This window comes from Trachypithecus francoisi, unplaced genomic scaffold (assembly GCF_009764315.1).
Source record: "Trachypithecus francoisi isolate TF-2019V2 unplaced genomic scaffold, Tfra_2.0 Lachesis_group3, whole genome shotgun sequence".
Lineage (NCBI taxonomy): Eukaryota > Metazoa > Chordata > Mammalia > Primates > Cercopithecidae > Trachypithecus > Trachypithecus francoisi.
The window spans coordinates 2461432-2477367 of NW_022681468.1; the positions used below are offsets into that span (position 1 = coordinate 2461432).

The 15936-nt window shown below is 59.3% G+C and overlaps 2 protein-coding genes across 3 annotated transcripts in view; both read right to left on the reverse strand.

The window, feature by feature from the left end:
• Nucleotides 1-3210: 3210 nt before the first annotated feature.
• Nucleotides 3211-5196, reverse strand: LOC117071302. Its single transcript, XM_033191108.1, has 2 exons — nt 4894-5196; nt 3211-4664 (listed from the first exon to the last, which is right to left on the reverse strand). The coding sequence occupies exons 1-2, from the start codon at nt 4956-4958 to the stop codon at nt 4265-4267; spliced, it is 465 nt and encodes a 154-aa protein (XP_033046999.1). The 5' UTR covers nt 4959-5196; the 3' UTR covers nt 3211-4264.
• Nucleotides 5197-9534: 4338 nt separating this feature from the next.
• The window catches only part of ASPG (asparaginase), a 29107-nt gene continuing 22705 nt past the window's right edge, over nt 9535-15936 (reverse strand). For both annotated transcript variants that reach the window (XM_033191110.1, XM_033191109.1), the window contains 4 exons: nt 14397-14483; nt 10649-10748; nt 10265-10345; nt 9535-9714 (listed from right to left, as the gene is read on the reverse strand). In XM_033191110.1, coding sequence (XP_033047001.1) covers nt 9694-9714; nt 10265-10345; nt 10649-10748; nt 14397-14483 — 289 coding nt within the window. In that variant the 3' untranslated portion in view covers nt 9535-9693. The remainder of the gene's footprint in view (nt 9715-10264; nt 10346-10648; nt 10749-14396; nt 14484-15936) is intronic.

Consider the following 15936-nt stretch of genomic DNA (forward strand, 5'->3'; position numbering starts at 1 on the left):
AAAGAAAAAAAGAAAGAAAGAGAGAGAGAGAGAAGAAAGAAGAAAGAAAGAAGAGAAAGAGAGAGAAAGAAGAAAGAAGAAAAGAAAGGAAGGAAGGAAGGAAGGAAGGAAGGAAGGAAGGGAGGGAGGGAGGGAGGGAGGGAGGATGAAAGAAAGAAAAGAAAGGCACTTCCAGATAATCCAACTGTCAAAGAAAAATTCAAAAGGGGAATTAGCAAGTATTTTAAAGTGAATGAACCTGAAAGCACAATATATCTAAATTTGTGTAACGGAGCTAAAACCAAAAGCTGGTTCTTTCCCAAAACTGATAAAAATTATAAGCCTCTATCCAGACGGATCAAGAAAAAAAGAGAAAACTCGTAATTAATACTAAGAATGAGAAAGGGTTCATCACCACAGAGTCTATAGATATTAAAAGATAATAATGGAATAGTATGTATAACTTTATACCAATAAATGCAACAATTTAGATTAAATAAATCCTGTAAAATATCTAAACTACTAAAACTCACTCAAGAAGAAATAGATATACTGAATGGTCCTATATCTAGAAAATATGTTGAATTTGGAGTTCTTTCCAACAAAGAAAACTCCAGGGGTGGGAGGAGTTGGGGAAGTAAAGAGGGATCACCAAGGGCTGTATGAACCCTGCAGGTAGCTGTGTTTGGTCTGTTTAGTATCTTGACTGTGGTCATGGTTTCACAGATGTGCACATATGTGTCAAGAGTCATCAAATTGTCCACTGTAAACCTGTGCACTTTACTGTATGTCAGTGGCATTACAATAAACCCAAGAAAAACAGTGACAAAGACTGGAGGGCTCAAGGCAACTCTGCTTCTATGTGTGCCCTCCCAGCACAACTTTGCTCCCCTGGCAGCCTCAGAACCACAAAAAAAGATGTTCAGAAAGCCAGTCACAGTGACCCCACAGCCCTATGATGGATCTGCTGTCCCATGGGGCTTATCTAGTCACGTAGGAAGGAGTCATCATCTGTCTTCTCTCTGATGATTCTCAACCGCAAATACATTGCCATGGCTCAAGTGCTTGTGACCCCTCCAAAATTCACGTTGAAACTTAATCCCCAGTGCAACAGGATGAAGAGCTGAGGCCTTCAGTGGATGAGGAAGAGTGCTCCACCCTCATGGGTAGGATTTGTGCCTTATAAAAGGGCATGAGGGGGTGAGTTTGCTCTTCCCGTCCTTTCTACTGCTCATCCCTTCTGTTGTGTGAGGACATGGTGTCCCTCCCCTCCAGGGCACGCACACAAGACACCAACTTGGAGACAGAGACTGAGACCTCACAAGATATTGAACCTGCCGGCACCTTGATCTTGGACTTCCAGCCTCCAGATCGGTAAGAAATAAACTTCTCATGGTTCTTTATAATTTATCTGTCTCAGAGGTTTTGTTAGAGCAGCACAAATGGCCTGAGACCCGCATATACAATCAGATTCCGTGAGCCTCGAGTGGGCACTCCCAGACCCTGGCCTGGCAGGTTACCTGTGCAGCGGGGGCTGTGGACTCCTCTGGGGAAGGACAGAGAGGCTAAGATGCAAATTCTGCTCTAGGCTCCTGCTCCCAGGGGAGTAGAGGCCAGGACACCACCTATAGCTGCATATTCAGGGCCTGTCTCCCCTTCCTGCAGCCTGTCTCTCTTCCTGAGGTCTCTTGCCTAAGACAGCTGCTCTCAGCCTTGGGCAGGCTTGCCTGGGAAGTTGGTGAAGACCCAGATCCCTGCCGCCCGTCCTATTCACTGAGCCCGGGCCTCTGTGGTGAGTCAGAACCTCTGCCTTCACATACTGGTTTAGCTACTTTAACAGAGACCAAAAAAAACACTGGCTTTAAAAGGCAGAAGGTTCCTTTCTCTTGTGGAAAAGACAAGCTGTCCAGCTGTCCAAGTGGGCAGGGCAGTGTGTGCATGAGCTGGTCCCACATAGGGTGATCAGCAGTCCTAGTTTGCCCCAGACTCAGAAGATTCCAAGAATGTTTCAGTGCCAAATCTGGAAACATGCAGGCACACCTAGACAGGTGGGTCAGCAGGGATGCTTTGCCCTGCCCTGGCGTGGCCCTCCAGCGGCACAGCTGGCACATCTCAGTGCCACAGTGCCCCAGTTCCACCCAGAAGTTGCATCTGCCTCTGTTCACACTTCCCTGGGCAGAATGGTGGCATGTGTCTCTACTAGCAGCCCAGGAGCCCCACACGCCCAGCTTCCCTTCAGGAATTCTGTGGCTGAAGGAATGGACCCCAAGGAGCCATCCTTCACCTGAGTCGGAGCAGAGGCTGGAGAGGCTGGAGTGGAGGGGCTGGGGTGCCGGGAAGCACAGGCCTAGTCTCAGCAAAGTAGGGGCCTGGCCTCCGGGTGTCCCCAGGGACCAAGCAGGGGCTTGTTGTAAGACCACACCTCATTGCCACCTGGGGCCTTCCACTGGTCCTCCAAGGCCCCGGCTGAAATTCAGCCTCTCCAGGGATCCTCCACTGGCCCTCCCAGCATGTCAGCTCCAGTGACAGCTTTAGTTCTGCCCAGCTGAGCCCTCAGGAAGTTTCCTGCGTCATCTAAGAGGAAGCCCCAGCAAGGTCCATGTTGTCCTACAGAAGGAAGAAACAGGCCCTTCGAGGGGATAAGGGACCTGCCTAGGTCACTTGCTTGTGGGCACAGAACTGGGGTTTGAATGCGTGACAGACTCTCGGTCCCCTGTGCCAGGGGCAGGGAGAGTGGAGGAGGGCGCCTCTGCCTCTTCAACCCCTCAGCCCTCCCAGCTTGCTCATTCTCCTGGCCAGGTCCCCAGGGCTAGCCTACAGGCTCCAGCGGGAACGGGTGGGAGCCAGCCAAGGCACCAGTGTTGTGGTGAATGGGAGGAGCGGGAGCAGGCTGGAGCCCCTGAAAGTGGGGCCCCTGGGAGCCAAGCCCTTTCCCCAGCCTAGCTCCTTGAGGCAGTGCAGCTCAAACCCGAAGTGGGGTTCTGGCCCAGTGGCCCAGGGGAGGTCACTGCAATGAGAAAGCTGGTGTCAGGGGCTGGGGGCTTCCCTGGAGAGCAAAGTGCCAGAGGCAGAGTTGAGGGGAGGGCCTTGGGTAAGGACCAGGCCACGGCCCTTCCACCAACCATCCTCATTTCTGCTTCTCTGAGATTAGAAAGAAAAGGGTGGCTTGCTTTCGAGGGAGAAACCACACTGAGACCTGGGGGGAAAGGACAAGCACTCCCAGGGACATAGTGATGCTTTGGAACATGTTTATTGTTATCGGCCTAAATCGCACAGACAGACACCAGACAGAATGCTTCCAAGCTGCAGAACAGGGAGGCAGCCGCGATCCCCCACCTGAGCCTCAGCCTCTCTCATGAGGCTGCTGAGGGTTGAGGGCCCATGCAGAGGGCGTGGGGGAACATGCTTGTAAAATGAAACGGCTGCAAGGGGCCGTGGTGGTCAGGAGGCAGCAGCTGGGGAGGATACTGGACGCTCCCAAGGCCCCAGGCTCTGAAGCCAGAGCCTGAGAAGTGACCACAGTGGCATCTGCTGGGCAACAGAGGAGCTGCTGGCCAGTGGTGGCTGCTTTCCCAGGAACTCCACTCCCCCGACCTGGGTGGCCAGTGGACCCTGCTGTCCTGCAGCTGGCCCTCTTCTGGAACAGCCCCTCCACAGTCACCTCCTGTCTCCTCACATCAACCCCCCACGTGTGCAGGTCGGGCTCAGAGAGGGCAGGTGACTGGCCCAAGGCCACCCTAGCAGGCCTCAAACCCAGGCCTGTCTGACCCATCTCCCAGGACTCCCCGAAGCTCTCTAAACACTGGGGGAGGAGGTGGGGACTGGCGGGGAACCCTCCATCCCAGAAGATGCAGCAGGCCAGGCAGCACCAGACAGAACACCCTGGCCCCTGGCTGGAGGTGGGGACGGATTCAACCCTTCGCTGAGTCCCTCCCAGGACCACCTGGGGCTTCACACGCAGACTAGCGCCCAGACCTCTCCGGTGGGCGCTACCACGAGGTTCCAAGGAGGCTCTGGCGAAGGCACCTGTCATCGTGGGCGCCGCTTCTCCTCTACCTGGGGGTGGTCTCCAAACTTCCTCCCCACCCCAAGTGTCTGTGCCTCGAGATCCTTCATGAGTTTAGCGCGCACTCGTAGGAGCCGCGCAGCGCTCCCTAAGGCCGCAGTGAGTGGAGAAGCTCTGGGGAGCAGGCAGCGGGAACCATCGGTCGGCCAGCAGGGTGTGGCTGCTGGCAGCCTGGTCGGCAGCTCCCAGGAAGCGCAGGGCAAGGAGCGCTCCTCAACCCTACGGGCCCACCGCCAGTTCCTCGCTGAGAATTCCATGGAGTTTCGAGGTGGGGGCCCTCGGGGCGCAGGAGGGCGGCGGTGGCGTCTCCAGGCCGGCAGCGCGCCAGGAGCGTGGGCGACCCAGCGCGCCCCCACCCAGCCAGAGCACAGCCCAGCCGCGCCCGGCCACCTCCCAGCAGCGCAGGCTCTCAGGCCGAGGGTCTTCCCTGGCAGCAGGTGGAGTCAGCCAGGCCCTGGGGGCTGCGGGGCGCGGCGCATGGGACGGCCGACCTGGAGCGCGGAGCGGGTCCGTGGGGTCCTCTGGATGGGTCGCCGGCGCGCCCCTGGCTGTGACTCTGACTCCAGGCTGCGCGTGGGACGTTCCGTCGCTGTCGCCGTGCCCGCCGGGTCTAGTGGTCCTAAACATTTCACAATTGCGCTACAGAACTGTTGAACTGTTAAGAACCACTGGACCCAGCGCGCGAGTCCCCAGCACCGTCGGTTCGCCCAGCTGTGGAGGGAGGAGGCCACGACGCCCTTGGGACCGACCGCGTCGCCTGCGGATCCTGGGGACCGGCCCCTGCGCCCAGATCCCCGCTGGTCGTGCACCCACTGCCCTGCTGCAGCCACCCGGCCCCGACGCCGTACCGGACGCCATGGCCTGGCACTGGGGGATTCCAGCCGCCAAACCCAGCCCCGCCGCGTCCTCCCATGCCCCGGCGTCCCCTCGTCCCGCGGGCCCCGCGTGGCAGGGCAGCTGAGCTCCGAGCGGCAGCGGCCAGCGCGGCGGCGCCTTTTATGCCGCGTGGCCGCCCTTCCCGGCGCCGGAATGCGCCCGCGACGTGCTGGCCCGACCGGTTTTTCCGGGCGGGGCGGCTCCCGGGCCCACAGGTCCCGCGACTGATCCTCCACGGCCCGGGGACCTGCTCCGTGCGCCCGCGCGGGGGTGGCCCTGACTCAGCGGCCGCCCCGCCCCACCCGGCGCCCCAGCCTCCAGTGCCCGGCCTGGGCGCACCTGGCCTCCCGGGTTCTGGGTCCCCGCCGGGCCACGCCCGCACCGTCTGGTCTGGGCCGGGGGTGCTCGGGTGTACGGAGGGCCCGGGGCTCCACCTTGATCGGGTCGGGGCCCAGGGCGGCCCGAGCAGGTGAGAACCAGCGCCCGACAGGAGCCCAGGGCCGCGCTCGCCCTCCGGTGGGTGTGGGGGCTGGGCTGGACACACCCACCCCGGCCCCTCTCACTTCAAAGGGAACTTCGTGGGAGAGGGAAAGGGAGGGGTAAAGAGAAAGTGAAACTGGAGGGAGGGAGGTTTCTGCTTCTCAGACCCTGAACCCTGAAACCGCCCAGCAGGTTTCTGCTTCTCAGACCCTGAACCCTGAAACCGCCCAGCAGGTTTCTGCTTCTCAGACCCTGAACCCCCACCCCCGCAGCCCACAGAGGCAGCCCCCGTACCTGCCTCCTCATTTCCCACGCGGGGGGAGGGACGCCCTGCCCCCTCACGCTGCAAGAGCCCGCGCCTGGCTCCCCCCACTCACAGCCCAGCCCCGAGCGCCCTGGCGCAGCTGGCCCTGCCGGCCCTGCCCACTTAGTCACCTGGAGGTGTCCGGGCCTGACCAGTGGCGCCTCCCAGGGACTCTGTTTCAGCAGAACATGGCAGCTGAGGGGGCGGCTCGGGCTCTAGGAAATACAGAGCAGGGGAGGAGGTGACCCCCTTCAGCGCTTGCCCCAAGTCTGGAGCCACTGGTGTGTCTGTACGGGGTTGGGCGGCAGGGTGGTGACCATTCATTCCAGTGCAGGGCGGTGACACGCCATCCCACCGCCTGCCCAGCCAGCCAGGAGCCAAGTGCTCGGGAGCCAAGGTTGGCCCCAGATCGGAACACAACCACCAGATCTGAGGGCTCCCTGAACATTTCACGTGTGCTGTGTGTGGCTCAGCGACCGCAGCCCCCCTGGAAAGGGAATCAGAAAGGTTTTATTTTCATTTTGCAGTTGGGGAAACTGAGGCTCAGGGAGGGACAGTGACTTCTGGGGATTGCACAGCTCTTGGTGGTAGAGAAGGGATGGCAGGCCTTGCCATCGCTGCGTCTGTGGGTCTCAGTGCCTTTGTGTGGAGCCCGAGGGGCTGTGGCATGGGGGAGGGGATAGAAGTGGGCATACCAGGCCTGAGGTCAAGAGCAGGAGCTTGGGAGCTCCGCCTGCACCACAACTGCATGGCTGAGAAGAACCCACCTCTCTTCTTTTTTTTTTTTGAGACGGAGTCTTGCTCTGTCACCCAGGCTGGAGTGCAGTGTTGGGATCCTGGCTCACTGCAACCTCCGTCTCCCCAGTTCAAGCGATTCTCCCACCTCAGCCTCCCAAGTAGCTGGGACCACAGACACAAACCACTACACCTGTCTAATGTTTTTATTTATTTTTTAGAGACAGGTTTCGCCATGTTAGCTATTCTCAAACTCCTAGGCTCAAGCTATCCACCTTCCTCAGCCTCCCAAAGTGCTGGAATAGGCGGCGTGAGTGACCAAGCCTGGCCACCTCTCCTTAATTCTAAGCCCTGGTCTAGCCCAGTCCTGGGCAGACTCCTCCCGACACACAGCCACCTGGGTGGGCTCTCCTCACCCAGCAAAGGTGGCTCCTGTGTCCAGCATCCAAAGGAACTGATGAGAGAGGACAGGAAGAAGGTGACAAGTACAAGCACCTGCAGGTCCCACCAGCAGCAGGAAATACTGAGGTGTGACCAGAAGGGGAACTTCCTAGCATACACGAGAAGTCAGGTTACCTCCAGCAGGGGAAGGGTGGCCCTGGAGGGTCCTCAACTGAGGAGTCTGATTTTAGGATAGAAAATGCTGGTAAAAAAGACAGTAGTCATGGTGGAGAGGAGATGTTTCCCAGAGATAGACCTGGGATCCAGGTGATTCGAGATGGGCTGTAGGAACCAAGGCCTCCCCCAGCGTGAAATTACCAGGTGTGAGCAACGCCGCCCGCTGTGGGGAGGCAGGTCCCACGCACACCGGGCACCCGGCTGTGCCTCATTCCTGCATCTCCCATGGCCTCATGCCACAGCGAGAGACAAGGGGGCCCTGATTCACAGCCTGGCTCTGCCCTGTGCCAACGCAGAGCCCTGGGCGCAGGATGGGGCCACTCTGTGGCTTAGCTTCCTCAACCATGAAGTGGGATAGACAGGGATCCGGTGCCCTCCTAGAGGCACAGTGTGGACGAAACACACCAACATGGGGCAGGACACGAATGCTCCAAGCCTGTCTGTCCCAGCTGTTCCCACTGCACACCAGAGAGCCAGAGGCCTTGGGGCCAGGTCACTGGCCAGCGCAGAGCCCAGGGAGCCCTGAGCAGTGGCTCTGCACCCCCTGCCACTTCTGGGTGATTCTAGAGGAGTCCCCTTACCCAGGGCCCCTCTGGCCTCTCCCCAAGAGGCACAAAACAACCCCCAAGGGAGCTCCCAGACTCGAGCCTGTGACTCTTCCCAGCCGCCTGAGACACTGGCCCCGTCCCGAGGCTCCCTGTGGTAGGGCCCTACATCCCACGAGGGTTTGGAGGGGCCTGAAAATGGGGGTCTGGCTGCCCAGCCTTGTGAGGAGCTCTCCCCGGATCTGCCCAGCCCCTCCCCAGCCCCTGTGGCCTCCCCAGCCATCTCTGCCGAGCTCCATCAGTGGCCCAGTTGGAGAAAGGCCAGCTTGACAAGAGCTCTCTGTGGGACAAGCAGGATGAGTGGGTGTTTCCACACTACAGGACACTCACCCCAGGCGTCAGGGGGTGTGTCTACACTGGCAGGTTGGCACCTGCTCTGGGAGGGTGCTGCCATGTGGGCTAACATGAGCCACCTCCAGCTTTCACAACCTGGGGCTCCGAGGGCCTGGAGCAGTGCTGAGTGGGGTGGCATGAGCAACAGGCTCTGCCCAGTCACTCGGGAGCCAAGTGAAGCGGGTGGACACTGCTGTGTGCAGGAGCCACCGGGGAGACCAGGTGGGCTCAGCCCGGGGATGCTGGAGGTAGTTCCACCCCTTCTCACCTGCACCAGGCATTTGTTCAGATGCCCCACCACCTCCCTCAAGGCCCTCCGAGGGTCCCGGTCATCCAGGGACAGCAGAGGTTCCTGGTTCTCAGGCCCGGTACCACTCTCCCTCCACCAGCAGCCCCTCATGGGCCTCACCAGGGTGAGGAGCCAAGGCTTCCCCGGCCGCTCGCACGGCCTCACCTTGTTGTGCAAGGCCCAGGCACACCTGTGTCGGGGAGAGGACAGCAAGGATGCCGGCGGCAGTGCCAGCTGGGCTCGGGAACCATGCTGAGGAGCCCAGGGTATGCCCAGGTGCCAAGGGCCAGTTCTGGGGTCACACTTTTGCCCTCCTGGGCCTCCAGTCCAGGGGCCAGCCAAACGGAGGGACCAACAGGAACTGTCACCTGGGCAGGTAGAGGGGCCTGGAAGGAGGCAGCTCCCACGCTCCTCACATCCAGCAAGAAGGGGTCAGGGGCTGGGGGCAGCAGCAGGGAGTGTCTGGCCATCCCAGGCCAGTACATGCACACATGGTGGGGGCCAGGGTCCACACCCCTGATTTCAGCCCCAGCTGAAATCACAAGGTCTCCCCTGACCTTGGAGCACCACCCCCACTGGGCAGCAGCAGGGCCCACCCCACCCGCCCACCTGCCCAGGCTGTGCAACCAGGCTGGCGCAGGTCACCCCTTCCTTTGCAAGGTGGCCTGGCTCACGGTGGAGGCTGAGTCAGAAGCGTCAGGCAGTGCAGGGTCTGGAAGGGTCCCGAGGGGCTCACCACCAGAGTGTGAAGCCCCCTTGACATTCATGGCCTTCTGCAGCCCCATGGAGCCCTGGTGTGACCCTGGCCTGAGAGAGGGGCCGGGTGCAGTGATGCTGGGGTGACGGAAAACCAGACAGCAACTGGGATGGCACTGTGAGGACTAAAGAGTTAAGCGGGAGCAGTGTGCTCATCCAGGGGTTGGAGGGCTGCCTGGAGGAGGTGACTTCAAGCTCCAGAATGAAGGCGCAGGAGGTGAGGAGATGGGCAGAGGGTGTCTGGAGGAGGGACCAGTCTGGGCAAAGGAAGGGTGGCAGGAAGGAGGAGGGGCAGCTGGGAAAGGACCGCCTGGCCGAGTCATCTCCGTGGGCCCCGCCCTGCCCGGCTCACACTCACACACTCACAGCTACCTGGGGCAGGATGGGCCAAGTGCCCCCCATCACCCCCACAGAGCCTGAGCCTGACTCCCCACACACACCCACAGTCCCAGACCCAGACAGGCCCACTCAGGGCCAGGCTGTATAGACCTGGTGAGGAGATGCCAGAGACTTTATTGTCATTATGCCCAACAAAGCCTTCAGGCTTTGCATGACAGCAGGCTGGGAAACAGCCCCGGCAGTGGGGTCATGCCTGAGACCCCTCCAGCAGGTCACAGGAGGCAGGAATGGCTTACAGCAGGATGGCTTCAGGTTAGACACCAGGCAGCACTTCCTGAAAACATGAGGGCTCCTGAGAACATGTGGAGACCCAGGTAGTGTGTGAAGGCAGGGCAGAGAGACAAGCCCAGGCACCCAGTCTGTGCGGCACAGCCCAAGAGCCTGAGCAAACCCAGCTTGAGACTATGGGAGGGCCAAGCAACAGAGTGGGAATGGGGGTGTCAGCTGGGAACTGACCTGGGAGACAAGCAGTAGCATCCAGTCGAGGGGGTCCCAGTGGGGCAGGGCGCGGGGGCAGGGGTGGGTAAGGGGATGCTGCATCCTGGGCTGAGCCATCAGTGCTCAAGTCTGGTCAGTTCCTTCAGGAAGGCCTCCCTGACTGCTCCTTTCTCCTTCCCCTCACCTCTAAACTGTTCCACCCCGGACATCCCCAGGAGGGGCTCTGAAGACCCTAAACTGGCTGGGACCCATCTCAGCCTCCTCCGATTCTGCCCCCCTTGGTTACGCCCCCTGAGCTGGGATCCAGCCCTGGGATCCAAGAGCCCGGGGATCCAGCCCTGCACTAGAAGCTCATTTGGGGGTGTCAGCCCCGCCTAAGGACTTACTGGGCATGGGACCTGGGCACCGACCGCACCCTCCAGGCTCTGTAGAAAGGCCACCACTGCCAGGTTCCCAGCTGCCTCCGCCTATGGGGAAGCAGTGGGGAGGGGCTGCCTTGGGGCCACTGACTAGCAGCCTGGCCCGAGGACCCCCATCCCCAGGACGCCCTCCCCCACCCCCAGCCCACACACACAGGGTCCCAGCGGCTCCATCACTCTCGTCACCCCCACCACTCAGCGCCCCAGGAAGGGGACCCAGTCTGTGTGGGTCCTGCATGGGGAGGGCCGGGGATTCGGGGGAGGGGCAGAGCAGGGAGCTGGTGAATTGTCCAGGTGTCCTTTCTGGAGGTGGCAGCCTTTGGAGAGGGTGCAGGGGGTGGGGGTACTCACGACGTGCAGGGCGCTGTGCCCATCATAGCCCGGCTGCCCCAGGTCAGCCCCTGCCTGCCACCACACCTGCAAGCCTTCGAGGTCAGCCCTGTATGCCAGCCTGCGGGTGGGGGCAGAGGAGGAGTTGTTGGGCACCTGTCCATCTGCCCACCTGCCTGTCCCCCAGGTGCCCTGGACGCTCTTACAAAGCCAGCCCCAAACAGCTGACTCAGCAGTGACCTGGTCCTGCGGCAGGAGTCGCTGGGGGCCATCGGGCAGCTTGGAGTCTGGTTTCACCCAGTAGGTGGGACGACGACTCCAGTCAAGGGTGCACATGCACAAACATACATGAACACACATGCACACCCAGCAGCACACACACCAGCATATATGCACACACAGGAGCACATAAGCACACACCCACACATGCACACACCCACACACATGTACACACACACATGTACACACACACACATGTACACACCTACACATGTACACACACATGTACACACCCACACACATGTACACACCCACACATGTACACACCCACACATGTACACACCCCCACATGTACACACACGTACACACACCCACACATGTACACACACACATGTACATACCCACACATGTACACACACATGTACACACACATGTACACACACACACATGTACACACCCACACATGTACACACACACATGCACACACCCACACATGTACACACGTACACACACACATGCACACACCCACACATGTACACGCCCACACATGTACACACACATGTACACACACACGTACACACACATGCACACACACATGCACACACCCACACATGTACACACACACATGTACACACGCACATGTACACACACACATGCACACACCCACACATGTACACACACATGTACACACACACATGTACACACACATGTACACACCCACACATGTACACACGCATGTACACACACATGCACACACCCACACATGTACACACACATGTACACACACACACGTACACACCCACACATGTACACACACGTACACACACATGTACACACACACCAGCATACATGCACACACAGGAGCACATAAGCACACACCCACACATGTACACACACACACATGTACACACACACCCAGCATATATGCACACACAGAGCACCTAAGCACACAACACCACACATGTACACACACACGTACACACCACACGTACACACCACATGTACCACACACATACGTACACACCACACATGTACCACACACATGTACCACACACGTACAACACACATGTACACCACATGCACAAACACACACCACACACATGCACATCACCACACATGTACACACATACATGTACACACCCACACATGTACACACACATGTACACACCACCCACATGTACACACCACACATGTACACACACATGTACACACACATGTACACCCCCACATGTACACACAACATGTACACACACACATGTACAACACACCCACACATGTACACACACACATGTACACACACATACATGTACACACACACATGTACACACACATACATGTACACACCCACACATGTACACACACACATGTACACACACACGTACACACACACATGTACACACACATGCACACACACATGTACACACACATGCACACACACATGTACACACATACATGTACACACCCACACATGTACACACACATGTACACACACACATGTACACACACATGTACACACATGTACACACCCACACATTCTACACACTGGTACACACACACATGTACACACACACATGTACACACACATGTACACACCCACACATGTACACACACATGTACACACCCACACATGTACACACACATGTACACACACACGTACACACCCACACATGTACACACACACCAGCATATATGCACACACAGGAGCACATGCGCCATTGCGCACACATATGCACGGCCACCTGCTGAGCAGCCCATGCCAATTTCGTGTTTCACAACACCGCTCTTCCCAGGGCGGGGTCCGCAAAGGTGGAAAGAAAAGTTTGAGGTAGCCCAGTGGTTCAAAGAGGGGGACACAGGAGGCACCCTGGGATAACTGTTGGGCCTGGACCCCGGCAGGCTGCATGGCGGGGGGTCCTGGCTGGGACAGGGGTCCGGGCCCACCTGCCCTGGAGTGGGCACCTGCCAGGCCCTCGCCAGCTCCTCCTCACCCTGCCACCCTCCTGGGTAGAACTCACTCCCCTCCTGGGGAGGCCAGGCGCAGGCCAGGTAGGGACCTGGCAGGGAAGGCCCCACCCCTGGTGTGCAGGGGTTGGGGGTAGTGGCCTGGTGAGGGAGGGGCTGCCCTCTCTTCCGGAGGGCCCTTAGGGACTCTGCTCCTACCCAGGAAACAGCAGCAGCCCTGCAGTGGCACTGGGTAATCTCTGGGGCCATTCTGCTAGATGGCCTCACTGGCCCCTCCTGGACCTGCCTCAAGAGGCCAAGCTCCACACACACTCTGGCCCCTAGGAAGGCCTGGCCGAGGGGCTCGAGTCCAGCCAGCAGCTCGGGCTGGCCAGGCCCACTTCCAAGCAGAGTCCTGGACCAGGATTCTGGTCCCAGCTCCCACAGGACCTGACTACTGCCTCAGTTTCCCCTTCTGTCAGTGGAGCCAACAAGGCCTGCCTGGAGTGCAAATCTGGACCAAGTCCCTCCAGAAGTCCCTTCAAAAGCAAGACCAGGGGTTGTGGGCCAGTCCCAGAGGAGGAGCCAGAGCTGCTAGTCCTCCTCCTGCTGGGCAGGCGCCTGCACCCACTCCCCTCCTAGCCAGTGAGCCGAGTCCCTGCCATCACCCACTCCCCAAGCCTGGGACTCTGGACTTGCAGGGACACAGACCCCGCCACTCACAGCACCCCCACCCCAGCAACCACCTGTACCCGGCCCAGGTCTCCTGCCTCCGACTCTCCCTTTTGGGTCCCTCGGAGCCGTCCTGGCCTCGGACAGCCCAGGCTGGGCACAGGAGGCAGCGCCAAGTCACCAGGCACAAGGCTTGGGGTGGAGGGCAGCGATTCTGACTGCGGTAGACAGAGTAGGATCCCTGCAGCCCTGGCCCACCTCCACCCACAACCAACACCCTCACCGAAGGCCTCCCTGTGCCTCAGTCTCCCCAACAATAACATGATGTCAGAAAGCCTGAGCCTGCCTCAGTGGTCACTCGGGCAGCATGAGATCGGAAGGCACATTGGCCACTGGTGCCATGTGGCCAGCAGGTGGGGGCGGGGCCCAGGTCAGTTTATCGCAGGACGGGAACCACGCTGGGGAGAACAGAGCTCAGGAGACCTGTCACCTGCCAGGGGCTTCAGCTCCCCTGTGCCCCACCTGTCCCAACCTCTCCAAATGCAGCCCCAGCCACCCCCCAGCACACATCCCAGCCCCTCTCACAGCCAACCACCAATTCCCATACCCCTCCTCAAGCCCACCACACACACACATGCATGCACGCACACACACATGCACGCACACATGCACATGCGCGCAGGCACACATGTGCACACACAGACACCCTTGCTGGACTGTTCGCTCAACTGAGAACAACTCCTTCCCCTGCCCCATGACGTGATCCCAGGCACACACCTCTTCCCGTCAGTCAGGCTGGTGCACACTGAGGTCAGCGGGCCTTGCCTCTGAAGCCCCCACACCCTGACTCACTTGTCCCTCCCAGCAGGTCTGGCTTTCCTTCCCCAAGCTGTGTCCCCCACATGCCTGGAAGAGCAGGTGCTCTAGCTGCGCTCACCTGCACAGCTCCGTCCCTGCCTCCTCCAGCTCCTGGGTGGACAGGGAGGCCCCGGCTTCCCGCAGCAACCCAATGACACCCGGATGCCTGTGTGAGAATGAGCATACACTCAGACTCACCTTGACATCACCTGGGCCCCATCCTCAGGGATTCAGCTGTAATTGGGCTGCCGTGGGCTTTGGGGAATCACAGCTTGCTAAATCTCCCCAGGTGAAGTTAATGTCTGATTCCCTTCCTAGACCAAGCTGTAATTGGGCTGCAGTGGGCTTTGGGGGCTGTAACTGGGCTGCAGTGGGCTTTGGGGGCTGTAACTGGGCTGCAGTGGGCTTTGGGGGCTGTAACTGGGCTGCAGTGGGCTCTGGGGGCTGTAACTGGGCTGCAGTGGGCTCTGGGGGCTGTAATTGGGCTGCCGTGGTCTCTGGGGAATCACCGGTTGCTAAATCTCCCCAGGTGAAGTTAATGTCCAATTCCCTTCCTAGACCACCGGGATCAGGTGTGATAGGTGACGGAACAGGAAATACACATTTTGGATTTTGCAGGGTACCTGGCTCCCAGCTCTAAAAACTCTTGTAGAGAAAAAAAATTAAACAAAAATAAATAAAAAAAATTTGTAAAAATAAATAAATAAATAAAAGAGGATTAAAAAAAAAAAGAGAGAGAGAATGAGCATACTGAGCTTCTGCCCTGGCCAGCCCAGCTCCACTGCACCTCACTCAGGAGCCAGCAGGGCTCATGTCCTGCGCACAGGGACAGGGACCTGCCTGCCCAGGACCCCACAGCCCTAGCCTCAGATGAGGGCCCATCCCCCCATCCTCTGCCTAGGCCCATGCGACATCATCCGGGGTCCCACCACCTCCATTTGTCCAGAACACCTTCTTAGGGCAGCTCAGGTCTGCAAGAGGTAGGGGTCAACTCTGCGGCAGCCCCGCACCCAGCCCCCAGGGGAGGGCAGTGGTTGGTGCTAGTGGAATACTCCTCCCAGGGCAGTCTCCCCCACCCATCCCAAGGGGACAGCCCATTCCAGAGGACAGCCTCACAGGAGCTGACCGGCCCCACTGCACACCCAAACGCTGATCACACCCCGTGGTGACCTCCCAGCCAGGCCCAGCGGACACTGAATGAATCCGGCTGACTGCCCTTGGGGTGAAGTGGGGGCGGGGCACCCGGACAGTGGAGTCTGTGGTGGGGTCGGGGCTCTAGCAAGGCCTTGGAGCCGAGGCACAAAGGCCCGAGGCCACACAGCCCATTGCACGGCGTGACCTAACGATTGTGCCATAATCGCTGGCCATGCCCCCACCCCTGCAAAGCACCACTGGCCATGCCCCCACCCCTGCAAAGCACCGCAAATCGCCCCCGCGTCACCCCATTTAGGAAGCCTGGGAATAGGTATGAGGCGGTGGCCTCTCCGCACCCCACTAGGGCACAGCGGGGCCAGGCAGGCAGCCTCGGGGAGCCTGGCGGTGGAGTGAGGCTGGGTGACCCGTTGGGGGGTTGCTGTGAGCCTGGTCCTGTGAGTCAGGAAGGGATGAGGGGGTGGGCC